Below are 14,432 nucleotides of genomic sequence, written 5' to 3'. Positions count from 1 at the left end.
GTCAGAGGAGTGAATTTTCAACGCGTCGAACAATTATTGCGATTTGTCACGGCTTGAGTAAAACTTACTTACTAATTATTTTACGGTATGATAACTCAGGTATTTGCAGTCATAAATTATGTAGTAAAACATCATTAAATGAAAAATTTAAATAAAAATTTTACGGTTTTACAAATATAAAATTAATTACACGAATTGGTTGAATTTTTTTAAACCAGGTTTAGGTTTTTATAAAGAGCATTCAAATCCCACCAAAGCACTTGATTAATTCGAGCGTTTTATCACGATTATCAATTAGCCAGCGTATCGCCGGTTGCGCTCATAAATCCTGCTCACCCTCTTCCGGGTTCTGCTCCCGGCTAAGTGCGAATAAACCGCAAGATTCCTTCCGACGCGCAAACACATCCCACATTTGCACAAACAAGAGAGCAACCAAAAGAAAACTGATATTTACTAATTCACCATAAAATTTATTTATTTATTTTGTATTTAACTTGACAAAATGAAATCATCACTTCCAATGTTTCTTTTAGAACATTTTACACAAGTAATAACATAGATACACTCGTAAATCTAGTCCTGTCTGCCGCCGACCCGAGTTTGAACTCTCGAGTCGATTCCGAGCCAGCGGAAGATCCACTCATATCAACCGCCACCTCAAGTTGACGCTTGACGCTTGAGCTATGAGCTATTTCTTATATTGCTCCGCCTCTTCACTGGCATAAACTGGCGTAGCGTGTTGCAGTTGGAATTGAATGAAGTTGGAGTTCAGTCTGGTACCAAGTCAACGACAAGGATCATAAAATCCTTGCTGTTTTCTTATTGTCAGCTTCAACTTCGAATTCAAAATCTCAACAAGACGGCAATAATAACTTGTTATCTTTTATGATATTTTTGTTTATTTTGTTGCAAATTGTAAGAAATTTATAACAAAACTAGGCTTTGCTCGCGAATATCTAAAATAATGAAGTTGCTTCCGTACGCGTCTGTAGTCACAGAAGAAGTAACAATGAAGTAGAATGGCGGGAAGTTTAAAATGGCTGAAAGTATAGTCTATGGAAGTATAGTGTACAGTCTCCATAGTGTAGTCAATTGGATTTGATGTTGACGTAGCTGTCGGTAATACAGTGTGATAATACAATGTGATGGTACTATAGTACTTAGGTTTGAGCTTCATTGCTGGAATGCTAGATGGCGTTAAAGTAGTCAAATAGCCAGATGCAGAGGTATTATTGGCTAAACTATTTCTTTATTTTATTTAAAAAATAATTTTTTTTATTAAATAAAAAGTAGCCTATAACCATTCGGGGACCACTAAGAATATGTGTACAAATTTTCATGATGATCGGTTAAGTAGTTTTGGCATGAAAGTGTAACAAACATCAGGACTTTTGCATTTATAATATTAGTAGGGATATTAATAATAATTTAATAATAAACATTTTTTTTCCTGATTAAGTGTTCTTTGGTAGTTGTCTTACACTCGACCCTCTCACCTAACGAAATTATCCTTGTCGCCCGGTCGCGCGGTCTATTTATTAAGGACGTTCGGGCGGTGGCCTTGTAAGAGTCCTGCGGGACGCCGGGGCGTCGAGTATAAGACAACAAGAGTTACCGAGCTGTCGCTCACCGCCGTTGATAAATTAACTTTGGACTTTCGGTTTGGCAGCGCTATCACGACCCCGCCGCCGTCGAGGGGGCGAATAAACACATAAGACAGATTTATTTCGCCGCCGGTGTGTGGCGGACGCAATCTTAGTCGCGTATTCAAAAGTGCACGAAGTTGGGGAAATGTAAAGTTGAAAACTTTGCCGGATTTGTTGAGGAAACTTGAGGTAAACTAAAAAATTTTAAGTTGTAACTTTAAAGTGTAATAACTTTCGAATGCAATTTTTGATGGTAACAAAAAATATGTCATTTTGTGGGGAATTTAATCAGGTTTCACATTAACTTTATTAAATTATTATTATAACTTTATATTTTTGATTATTTATTAAAATAATAAAAAAACGAAATAATTTTGTGTAGAAATTCAATTTTTTTTATTATGTCAAGTAAATTAAAAATTGTGTTTATGCAAAACTTGGAATAATAAAATCGCTAAATTTGTAGAATGATTTGTTGCGTTTCATGCCTAATTTTCTGCAGCATGCATCCCTCGCCGAATGGTGATTTTTCGCATTTCGGTCATGATGTATGCTTGCAAATTATGATGACCTATCGTCGCGCAGAGGGTGCTCGCATAAATTGTTGTTATGTTATTATAACTGATGAAAAATACCGCCGGTGGCAGCGTACCGCTGTAATCAAATTTTATCATACCTACCATCAGCTAATTAAAAATTATTTATCATTACATGTCTGCTAAAAATATGTATTTTTATCAAAAATAATTTAATTTTGAATAATTACACATCATTAATTTATTTATTAATTTTTCTAATGATTTTATACTTTAATATTCAATCCGTGACTAAAACCCGTGACTAAAGTACTTTAATCACGCTCTGTGCTATTTTTATGTCTTAAAACCGTGAAAAAACTGACATAAAGTCAAAAGTTAAAAAAAAAACGTTTTTAATATTTTTTACATTAAGTTTTTTAATAATAAAACACAATACAAATGTGTTTTATACATTTTTATAATAATGTACTCGGAAAATGTAAAACGGCACGTTTGGTCGAACGCATAAAGTGGTCTTTAGTGCGTCGCATAATTAGATTTTTACCCTTGAAGCTATCGCGCTCCGGACGCAATTATAATGAATAAATAACGTTAAACATCTTCGCGCACGATAATGAAGGTATAATGAGAGCATAATTAAGGTAAAAGTGGCGCATTTTTATCGAAACGAGCACAGCACTCGAGTGGATGGAGAGAAAAAAACAACACTCGAACGCAAGCGTGAAAAAGATCAACACCCTCCAGGTAAGCGTCGCCGCGCGCCTGGAGGCTGAAAGGGTTGTGCTTGGAGACCAGTTCTTGCGCCCTTGTGTTTTGTGTACTTTTGCACACCGAGCTCGAGTCCTTTCGAGTCCCATTCTCGTCGTCGTTTTCATTTCGTTCACTTCCATCTGCATTCAAGCACCTATACGAAATGATATTTTCTTCTCACTGTCACAGCGAGTATAAATTATATACAGGGTGTTTTATAAACATTAATTAATTTTCAACATTTATTCAAAATAATTTTTACGTAAATAAATATAAATTATTTTTAGTGGCGTAGTAAAATAATTTTTATTAAAATTTTATTTGAATGAAATAATAATTTGCTTGTTTTTGTAAAGTAGTGTAGACATCGCTGTAGTAGGTTGATGCACGTCTTAAGAGTTGTATGAGTTGTATAATAAATGATCGGGATTCGAGTTTAATAAATCATAGCGTTCGCTGCGGTTCACAATTCCGCTCTTGCTTCTTTCTGGTGGAGGCGCCGTCGTTTGTTTGGCATGAGTTTCCGACATTCTAGGGAGATGTCGACGATGCCACCGCATTTTCATTATCGTCCTGGTGAAATTATTTACGAAATGGTAACAAACAGAATTAAATTTAAATTTTATTTTAAATATTTTTGATTTTTATAACTACTAATTCTCAATAAAAACCCGATTAAAATGGATTTTAATGATGTCGCTGTTAAACGCCGGGAAAATCGAGTAAAATTTAAAAATCGCAGAATCCACGATGCTAACGGTAAGTACTGACATTGTGTGCAGAGTGCTTCTGTTTGTTTAGTGTGCTTTTTTTGTTGGCATGGCCGTAAAAACGTATAAATGCGTCGCAATTTGATATTACCGAGAACATCCACATGCACCTAGCTCTCGTATTGCTGGTGGTGCGGATGCCGGCCGCGATTGCGCGCAGGCGGGCGCAGGAGTGCAGTAATAGCGGCGACACACATCGCAAACAAGCGTATCGCGCGTGCAATTCTCGATACGCAGCACAATAGCGTCGTTTTTCCACCCCCGCCCACTCTCCACACATCCGACAACCGAAAGCATCCGACTATTGTACTGATTTCCCACTTGGATTGTGTTACTACGTATTTTTCATTGGAGCTCAGAGTTTTTTCTGTTATTGTTGTTATTTTAAGGTGTTTTTTTACATCAGTGGATATTTCAACAATATATTACTTAGTAAGTTGTATTAAATCTTTTTTATCAATTTTTACTATTTTCACCTTTAAAACGCCACTTTTTAACGGTTTTTAGATACAAAAATGTGAAAAAAGACTTTAGTCACGGGTTTTAGTCACGGGGTGCAGCCTACGCATGCGCATTGATCAAATATTAATAAAAATAACAAAATATTAGCTATAAATCAAGTAAAAACCGAAAATAAACCAAAAATATTTCTAATCTTGAAATAAAAAAGTTTAAGTTAATGTAAACGGTTATTAAGACATAAAAATGGAAAAAAATACTTTAGTCACGGGTATTACCCACGAGGCGGAGCATACGCATGCGCATTGCTAAAATATTAACAAAACCAACAAAATAATCGCTAAAAATCAAGTACAAATCAAAAATAAACCTAAAATATTCTTAATCTTAAAATAAAAAAAGTCCAACTCAAGGTAAACGGTTATCAACGACTAGAAAACTCTTTGGAAAAGTTTCCCACCGCGTTGCTTTGTGCCATCTTGTGAGGCAGCGCGATAACAAAAATAAATTACGAAGAAAACGCGAAGACGCCGGCCAGTTAGTGATAAATTCAGTCTTAATTAAATTTATCTTTAAATTAAAATTGCTAATCTTATTGATAGAATTGACTCTTACTACGAGTATGTCTAGAACAAGAGAGTAAAAACGAATTGCATTTTTATTAAACACTGCCGAAACGAAGTCGCGGGCAACAGCTAGTTTATTAATAAAATTAGCAAAAATTTAATAAAAAATTTAAAATTTAAATTTTATTATTTTTGAAAATTTGTTTTCAACAAGTATCTAAATATTGCATGCGCATAAACATATTTTCATTGGAAAACACATTAACGCTTCCTCATCATCACGCGCTTATTCCCTTATCACCAACATTCTTCCCCGTTCTTAATACAGTTATTTTCTAAAGGTGAGGCTATCGTCTCATCAGCGCCGCATTGAATCGCTGAGTCTTCCCCTCATCGCCAGCCATCCGTGGAAGAGAATACAGCGAGTTTGCGATTCGCGCAAATTGAATGCGACGAGGACGCGCGCCGGAAGTTAATTCGTTATACTAATTTGTTATTCAAACAAAATTCGCCAACCCCACGACAAACACCGGCGAATTATCTCTCGTCGCGCGCACCGGAAACTTTCCTCGTCGATCTTTTCGGCGCGATGATATTGAGATGGATAACTCAAACATGAATGTGCAAAGATTGCCGGGCGAAGACTTTTCCAAACTTTGACGAGCCAAGGTATTTCCATTCACCTGTTTGATTTTGCATAATGCGGAAAATTCAACTCATTAGTTAATTATGTGCAAAGATATTTCGTTATATTTTTAACTAAATAATTAAATATATTATTATTATGGTTCTAAAACTAAGTAAAATATGAAAATAAAAATGTTTAATTCACGTTTTCTGCTAACGGCACAAAGTGGCTTTTTATTCTTTTGTTTCGTTTCGTTTCTTTACGCCGGTTTCTTATTCTTGTGACGCGTGTGACTGCGACTGACTGCGGTGGGGTTGGAAACTTTAAAAACACGTAGGCGAGTCAAGTGCGCTTAGAAATTATAATTTTCCCAACGTACGTGCTCTGAATGCCAAGGTGTGTTTCTTTTAAAATCCACTTAAACATTATATTTCTTTTTGTACAAAAATAGTTACCTATATACAGATACAGACATTACAGTATAGTTTAGTTAATTTTTGTAAGAATTAGCAAGCAGGAAAACTTCGTGACGCTTTTTCTTCGTGAAAATTTTCAAATTTTACAAAATATTTATTTTACTACTTCTTTGATGTAACCTACTACTTTGCATCTTTAATTTAATTCTAATTCAATATATTTATTGCATTTAAAACCACTATTTTAAGTTTTTGTAACTTTGAAAACTGTAAAATAGTTTTATCTGTTATGAAAGTTTGCCAACGAGTAATGAATAATGAATTCGCACATTTTTCAACTTTGCGCCGCGCTTTTTCCTTTCATTACGAAATGCTCTTAAAACCGCCGGCTCCGAGCCCATGTCGTAAACCTCCGGAGTGCACGCATCCTAGATGCCTAGGCGCAACAACGTGAGGACATAAGAAGTCGAAGATCAGCAGCGCTTCCAAGAAGCTGAGTGCTTCATCTCGCAAATACCAGATATGTAAAGAAAGCGAACAACAAAAACCTTTTTCACGCCATGCTTCTTTACATAAACATGATTTTAAAATATTCTTATGATGCTAGACAATTATTTTCTAAACTACATACGTTTTTATTTATTTTATTGTTAATTTTGAGAAAAAAAAATTAAAAAGCCAAAAAAATACATTTTGATAGTTGTTTTACATAATTGTATTATTTTATTGTTATGATTCTTGGCTGACTAAAGTTTTTAATATAGTTTTGCTCCGTACAAGCAGATTTCATGTAGAAAAGCCCCTCTTCAAGGATTATTACCCTGACCACCGAATAGAAATACTATTCACTATGCATTGGTTCACTTTAATTTGTAGCTTTTGCTGTTGCTGTTGCTGTCGTCATTAAAATAACTTGCAAATGTTTGCTACTTGCAGAATAGGAGACTCGAAATGAATAAATAATTCAGCTTGAAAGCGTAAATATTAATTTCGGTCGGAAATGCGGTCACTGAAAACACTCTTTACTATGTTTAATATCTAACATTTCATTTTATGCCAATGCAAAATCTCTCAAAATAAATAAATATTTCTTTGTTAATAGCAGAAAATTGTTGAGTTTTAGAAAGAATTGAATCCCGTTGTAAAAGAAAATTGAAACAAAATGTCGTACAGATGTCGTTGGAGGCGCTGCACCAACATCTTGTAGTCGCATGCGAATTTGTGGAATTTGATTTGGGCACACGTGAAGAATTTCATCATTGCGAATCAATTCGACGAGGCAAATCCATTTGGCGCAGTTGCCGCGCCTCGATCCGTTTCAAATCGCTTTAAAATCCCTTTTCTCGCGCGTCCGCAATCTGCCATTTTCTACGCTCCTCTGCTATTGGAAAATCACTTCTTTATTTCGTGTTCAACATTCCGACATCTAACTTAATAACAACGACACATAAAATTAGAACATAGTTCAGTGTTGCAGAAGAAGGAAACACAAAACTGCTACGAGTATCAACGTCGCGAAAGTAAAATACAAAACAAAACTCTCGTTGAAAATATGCATCGAAAAGGTAAACACAAGAAGTCAGTAAAGCCGTTGCTTAAAGCTCAATATTCTTTTTCTATTACGAGGACTTTTCGTATCGACTTTGTTTGACGCCGGCTTTCGTTTTGTTTTTGTTGCGCGGAAATTCTGAAATTTGTATTGTAGAACGTAGGAAACTTACAATAGAAAATTTCTTCATTTTAACTTTCTGTCGGGATCAGCAACAATTCCATTTTGCGCTGATATCGATAAGTTTTCAAATCTCAAAAAATCAAAATCAGAAATTGAAAAACAGAAAAGTAAAACAATTTTTAAAGTAAAAATAAACTAAACATTTTAGTACAGCTAAGGGATTATTGAATAATGTGATTGTTATACTCGTATCATAATGATAATAAACCAATCCATTATCCATCGCTAGTTCTGTTTAGATTTATATCAAAACTCTACAATTCCTAAGCTTAAGGCAAGTAATATAATCTAGAGATAATTACACAAAGATATCTAGAATCGATAACTTACATAATATTGTCTAATTTATTGTTTACTAGCTGTTGCCCGCGACTTCGTTCCGGCAGTGTTTAATAAAAATGTAATTCGTTTTTACTCTCTTGTTCTAGACATACTCGTAGTAAGAGTCCTTTAGAAGTAAATAAAATGTTGAGTAATTTAATGCAAAGTCAAGAATAGCCGAGAAGCCGAGAAACTCCTGAAAGGCTGCAACCCAAAGTCCTTAACTTTTCGCTCTGGCGCACAACATACTCGAAGACTGTCCGCCGTGCGCAAAGTATTAACTGAAATGTAATTACGAGAAATTGCCTTCGCGCGCTTGTTGATATAATAAATTACTCGAACACTTCGCACACGGCACATAGCACTCAACTCCCTGCTCCACCCACACACGAGGCACACGGTAGAAGAGATGATTCAGGGAACACATACCCGTGTGCATCATCAAATTGAAGAAGTGCGCGCCGCCGACATTTTCCACTGTCCTGCAATTTCCACTTTTCGCGCCGGCGAGTGTATCAACGTTGAGTTATTTCTCGCTCCCTGCGGACAACTGCAAGCATGAAAGTTACCAGAGTTGGTCTAGTTTCGCGATTCAAACCTGCACGCTTTTGAAAATCATCATCTTCTCAATAATATCCGGTTGAATTCGTGAATAATTCATGACGACATTGTGCAAATGCGCAAATCTAATCGTGAGAAAAACGCGGAAACTCATAACTTATTGCCGGAGGCAAATTAAGAATGAGCAACACGAGAAAGTTTGTTTCTCGCGTGGAGGCGGCGCGTGACATGAATGAATTATAATTTGCTTTGATGTTGTTTTTCTTTTATTTGTTTTTTTACTCTGCCACCTTAAAAACACAATTTTCAGTTGAATATTCGCGTGAAACAATAAAATATTTCCAAGAAAGTTTAACGCATACATAATAATTATTGATTAAAACTTTGAAATTTAAAAATTGAATTTTTGCATTTTGTGGAATAAAAATGTTTTAGGTAACGAATTTTGTTTGCTGTTTGTACATTTGGTTGATGATCCTCCGATCACAATACGAGTAACAACTCATTGCATGCGGATATTTGAAATGTTCTAGTTTTTATTCGCACACAACACAATTCCAAACCAATATCTCTTCTATTTTGCGTTTTGAACATTACATGATCAGGTCCATGTTTGACACTGCGGCAAAAAATATTATTTTATGATACGTAAAGTTGCGCATTGTTTACCTGTCTGAAATTATTTTCTCTTATTTCGTTTGCAGTGTCTCGTCGAATACGAAAACATTACAGACGTTGCTTGGGTATAAAGATGTCAGTCTGCCTGTCGACGATTTAAAGCGGTATGTCTGACGTCTGTAAGCGGCGCCTCCACCATCTCCACCTCAGAACCCCGCAGCTACAACACAGCCTCGTACATTGGGGGTGGTCCTGTCTGATGCGAATTTAAAATTCATACCGCATCGCAGCAACACTCTCCCGTCCGTAATTGAGAAACTTTAAATACCGAATGACATTATTGCACTTTAATATCAAAACTCATCACCTCCGACGCCTTTTCTTTAACGGGCACGTCTCGTTCTGCGACTATGCGAGACTAATCTAGCTAAAAGCATCAAACGAGCGCACGACGAACAAGGCCTAACTTTGTAATTACAATTTAAAACATAAACATGATTTAACTGCGCAATTTTATTAACGACCACAAAAAATTTGCGTGTTTTTCAAAATTACTTAAAATTACCTAAAGTCAACCAAGTAATTGAATGGATTTCATTATTAATTTGCAAAACAAATAATAATACCATTAATTAAACGAAGATAATCCTCGGGTACCAACGCTGGAGATAACGCGCGTCCGCTTTGTTACCGAATCGTAATGTCAATTGCGTGTACGTGTGTTAATTGATCATTAAAAGTTCTCAGTAACCAGTAACAAGTTGCGCTGTTACAATTACAAGTTGCGCACAGATTTGACTCTGCAACGTGTGTATACCTGCGTGGTTGGTGTCACAGGACGCACCGAATCAACCGCCATATTACATTCTATTAGTCGCGTGAAACTGCTGGGAACGCTTGCGGAAGTTTGCAACGATATTAAGACAAAGGCTGCCGGCTACAGTTGGCGAATCAGCATTAATGGGACTCATTTCATTCGCGCGAACAAAGGCGGATTTCTTAATCAAAATGTTATGCTAATAACGCCACCAACATCATAATAAATTCATAAAGTTTCTGCCTGCCGGAGGTCCGTTTAATCAGAGTTGATACATATTTGATGCTACATTACATTATGCGTTTTCGTTGAAGCAAAAAAGAGAATGAACTTTGAGTTTTGATCAAAACTTCGTTATTTTATAAAGTTTTTTCAGGATAATAGTTATGAAGTAGTTTTAGTTTGAATATTCCTATTATTGATTGAAAAAGCAGAAAGAAATGATGATTTTTTACTAAAGTTATATATTTTTATTTGTAGGTACTGTGTAAAAGTGTTTAAAACTGTGTTTTCATTGCAAAATGCCTGAAATTAATTTAAATTGGACTCAACAGGATAATTTTAAATGCAAATCCAGGTTTCTTAGTAGGCAACCCAACATACACCAATTTATAGGTTTGACTTGATTTTAATTTCGTTTGCGTTCAGAGTGGAACCCAACCTGTTTTGTGTCAGCTATCTACTGGTTAGTGTAAACAAATCGATTGCAGTCGGTAAACACCAAATAGTTTATAACAAATAAAGAACAATATCAGTGCTTCTGACTTGTTCTAACGTGGTGCCAATCATTATACGTGAACCATCATGGACGCGAACGTAAAGGCTATAATATCAGGTGATATAAAAGCTGCAAAAGGTTCACTGAAGAAATTCCTCAAAAAGGTCTGATATTCTTTTATTTATTCATATATAATACATCAATTTGTTAGTGGTATAAATAGGTTCTAGTGGCATTATGTTTAACATTTTCAGAATGATAAATTATTTACTTTTCCTGAGCTAAAGCAGAATAACTTAGATCGAGAAATATGGAAAGCTTTAACTTCATATCTAGTCAATCCAAATGCAGAAGCCATACATCTTGATGTATTAAATACAATCAGAATTTTAAGGTAGGTGATTTTAAGGTATCTTGACCCCAGAAAAATTAAGAATTATTTTTTGTAGTCGTGAAAAGAGCGGCTTGGACGATGTAATGACCGACGAATTAATTGAAACTCTAATAGAAAACACGGGCATTAAAGCCGGTGTTTACTTCAACGAGCCGTCACATTACAACATTGAATTGGAGTCTGTAAAATGTCTTTGTAATTTGATTTTTAACAGTCGCGTTGCGTCTACAATGTGCTGTAAAAATGGAACATTAGAAGGAATCACACAACGTCTCAAAAAATCAAGGTAAATCATCATTCTTTCTTCTTTTACATAATTTCCATATTTGTATTTCACAGGGACATGAAACCACCAAGCGAATTATTATTTTTCGACATGAAAATCCTCTTTATAATAAGCGCACTGTGTTCCAACATTCGCCCAAAACTAAAAGAAGATCTACATGGATTAAACTATTTAATAGAGATTTTAGAACACTTGTTAGGTGGTGAGGGTGATGAGAACGAAGCAGTGACAGAGTTGGCCGATTTACAGGTGAACACTGCTTGTGAAATATTGAAAACGTTGTTTAATTTAACACTGAGACCAACTGGGGTGTCATTTGATGAGGAGGAGGAAGCACATCTATTGAATTTGGTAACCATTTTGCGTAAATATTTAGTTGCGGGGGCGCAATCAATCGAAAGGAAACATGAGTTGGTCAATCACATCATTAATTTATTGACAAATATGCCGAATACTACTTTTAAGAATTTATATGTGCCAATAAGCGATGATAGAATGGTAATCAAAGAGAAGCGATTTGAGAATTTAGACATGGAGGGAATCTTCGAGATCTTAGAGTTTCTACGGAGGACATTAAACAAAGAACCTGTATGTATTAAAACTAAAATTATTCTATTGTATATTTACTATTTTTAGGGAGTTTCCCATCAACATGAACTTCTTTCACCCGTTTTTCCTCCCTGCTACGAATTGCAACCGTTGAACGTCCCATTCGTAAGTATCTCCGCCTCCAAATTCTTCCTCCTTTGAAAGACGTTCATCAACGCCCTGAGCAAGGCAACACCTTACGCAATTGCATCTGTCGCCTTCTCACCACACCTATAACACAAGTTCGCGACCTTGCCGCCGAACTCCTCTTCGTCATCTGCAAGGAAAACGTCAATCGCATGATTAAATACACCGGCTACGGAAACGCAGCAGGGTTATTTGCACGCAGAGGACTTATGGGTGGCCGCCCACCAGCAGACACATCAGTGTATAGTTCTGAGAGCGATGACAGCGACACCGAAGAATACAGAGATCTCAAGCATGGAATAAATCCAGTTTTAGGTTGCTACGAAGTTCCTAAACCGAATCCAACGGCAAATATGACCGAGGAACAAAAGGAGTACGAAGCCATGAAACTAGTACAGCTGATGGATGATTTAACGAAGACAGGCGTTGTAAAACCATGTCGAATAGGCCCAGATGGTAGGCCACAGCCGGTGGAGAGTGTGATGCAGTTACAGCAAGGGATTTTAAGTCAGCAAGTTAACAGGAATGACAGTGATAGTGACTAAGAGGTATATGTTTTATTTATTTTTATATTATATAATCAAAAATATTAACCGTTGATGTTTGTGAATAAGTAAATGTCAATTGAATGGAGACATTTGTTTATTTTAGTATCATGATGTGTTTCTAACCTCAATTTTAGCTATCGGACTACCCAAACCATAAAATTAATCAAATTTATTCATTGGTAGATATTTCTACCCAGTGAACACTTCATTTTTTAGTATTTTACAAGTGCAAATATTTCCTGGTTGTGAAATAGACTTCCACACAATGATTAACAATGTTTATGTGCTATGAAGCGATATTCGTAACTAGTTTTAAGTAATTAGTTTTATTTCACATCCTCAACTAAGAAAACAATGTTTAGGCCCACAGCAGGCAAGACTTATAATTGACTGAACTTTTTACAAGTTAAAACAAAATCCCACGTAATAATTACAAGTAATTTGAATTAGAATTACCTACAAGTTACAAAATCAATTCTCCGCAGGTTTATACGGGTGAATCAGGTACTCCGAAAAAGACTTGACGCTTTCAGGGCCGCGCACCTCGCGCTCCAATAAGGGAAGCTTAGTAACGTGGAAGTCCTCATACAAATCATCAATCTGCTCCAGATATTTACTCTGTATCTTATACCGTGCGTCGCACATTGTGCATCCGGATTCCTTGACGCCGTCCCGTATCAGCAGTTGATTGACGATTATGTTGTGCGTGTCAATTTTATACTTCGTCAACTCTTGTACTAATCGTTCGGTTTCATATAACGACAGAAACTCAGCAATGCAGACGCAGACGAACGTCGTCTGGTCCGGATTCCGAAACTGTTCGTTCACCTGTTTGATTATTGTCAGCATCTCTTCAAGTTTGGACGATAATGATTCCGCATTGAATTCGGTCGCGCCGAAGAGATTGCTAAATTGTGATATCAGCGGACTGAATTTCAACTTTAACTTGAGTAATTTGCCAAGACCCTTCTCGACGATCTGCGGGAATGATAACAGCCTGAGTGTGTGTCCTGTGGGCGCTGTATCGAATACTACGACGGAGAAGTTCATGCTTTTTACAAGTTTCATCACCTCGGCGTAGCTCATCGCCTCGTCAATGCCAGGGAAAGCACCAACGATTTCCTGGATCACATTCTTGCTCATTTTCATCGCGTCCTGGTCGCCTTCAAAGTATTCTTCGGGCAGCTCGTTCATGCCGACGTTCGGGTCGATTTCCATCGCGTATAAATTGGAAAAACCCTGGACTTTCGTCGGTACTTTTGAGAACTTTTGATCGAACGCATCGGATATGTTGTGTGCTGGATCTGTTGAGATTATCAGCACTGAGTCGCGGACTTTTGCTAACTGGACTGCCAAACTTGAACTAAACACAAACGTGGATTTAAAAATAGTTTTATGGAATGAATATCTCTAGTAAGTATTTACCTGCATGTTGTTTTACCCACGCCGCCTTTACCACCAACAAATATCCACTTCAGTGTCTTCTGTTCGATGATATTTTGTACTGAAGGTTGTAACTCATCATATTGTGACATTTTGCACTCAGTTTAACTAGTAAACTGGAATTTAGGATGTTCGGACGTTGGAAGTATTGCACTTAGTTTATAGACTTACGCTTTATTGGTGTAGTACTATATAGTTGCATATTATTAAGAAGAACACAAACAAATTTTAGAAAACGTGCATCCCTAAACGTCATCCACGACTGACGGACATTTTCGCACTCTCATTGGCTGATTTGATGACGTTTAAGATACACGTTTAATTCGCTGACACTCATAAAGAAACGAGATTGAATTTAATTTAAAAGACAATAGGATAATTAAACAGGCTTAATTAACTGGACTAGTTTAATTGCAATTATTTGGTAAGGCGTATAATGTGGCGATTGGACAGGCAACCAAATATACATCATTACACTTTGTGAA

At 36.3% G+C, this 14,432-nt stretch overlaps 2 protein-coding genes and 1 long non-coding RNA gene across 4 annotated transcripts in view; 1 reads left to right on the top strand and 2 right to left on the bottom strand.

The window, feature by feature from the left end:
• Positions 1-14,432, bottom strand: part of LOC135792928 (uncharacterized) — a 114,379-nt gene that overhangs the window by 70,653 nt on the left and 29,294 nt on the right. The window lies entirely within an intron of this gene.
• Positions 10,454-12,589, top strand: LOC135793057 (synembryn-like). The gene is given in 6 exon segments (XM_065303917.1): positions 10,454-10,705; positions 10,796-10,935; positions 10,991-11,221; positions 11,275-11,813; positions 11,862-11,891; positions 11,894-12,589. Coding segments are annotated over 6 exon segments (1,626 nt in total). The 5' UTR covers positions 10,454-10,627; the 3' UTR covers positions 12,502-12,589.
• LOC135793055 (ATPase ASNA1 homolog) lies at positions 12,581-14,353 on the bottom strand. The gene is made up of 3 exons (XM_065303915.1): positions 14,119-14,353; positions 13,930-14,063; positions 12,581-13,867 (listed from the first exon to the last, which is right to left on the bottom strand). The coding sequence occupies exons 2-3, from the start codon at positions 14,037-14,039 to the stop codon at positions 12,976-12,978; spliced, it is 1,002 nt and encodes a 333-aa protein (XP_065159987.1). The 5' UTR covers positions 14,040-14,063; positions 14,119-14,353; the 3' UTR covers positions 12,581-12,975.

This window comes from Atheta coriaria, unplaced genomic scaffold (genome assembly GCF_025399875.1).
Source record: "Atheta coriaria isolate IRGN ID8LTWV9N9 unplaced genomic scaffold, Caltech_Dcor_3.1 hic_scaffold_5_pilon, whole genome shotgun sequence".
Classification (NCBI taxonomy): domain Eukaryota; kingdom Metazoa; phylum Arthropoda; class Insecta; order Coleoptera; family Staphylinidae; genus Dalotia; species Dalotia coriaria.
The sequence above is the reverse complement of the archived record's forward strand: the minus strand, read 5'-3'. Positions and strand labels throughout refer to the sequence as shown.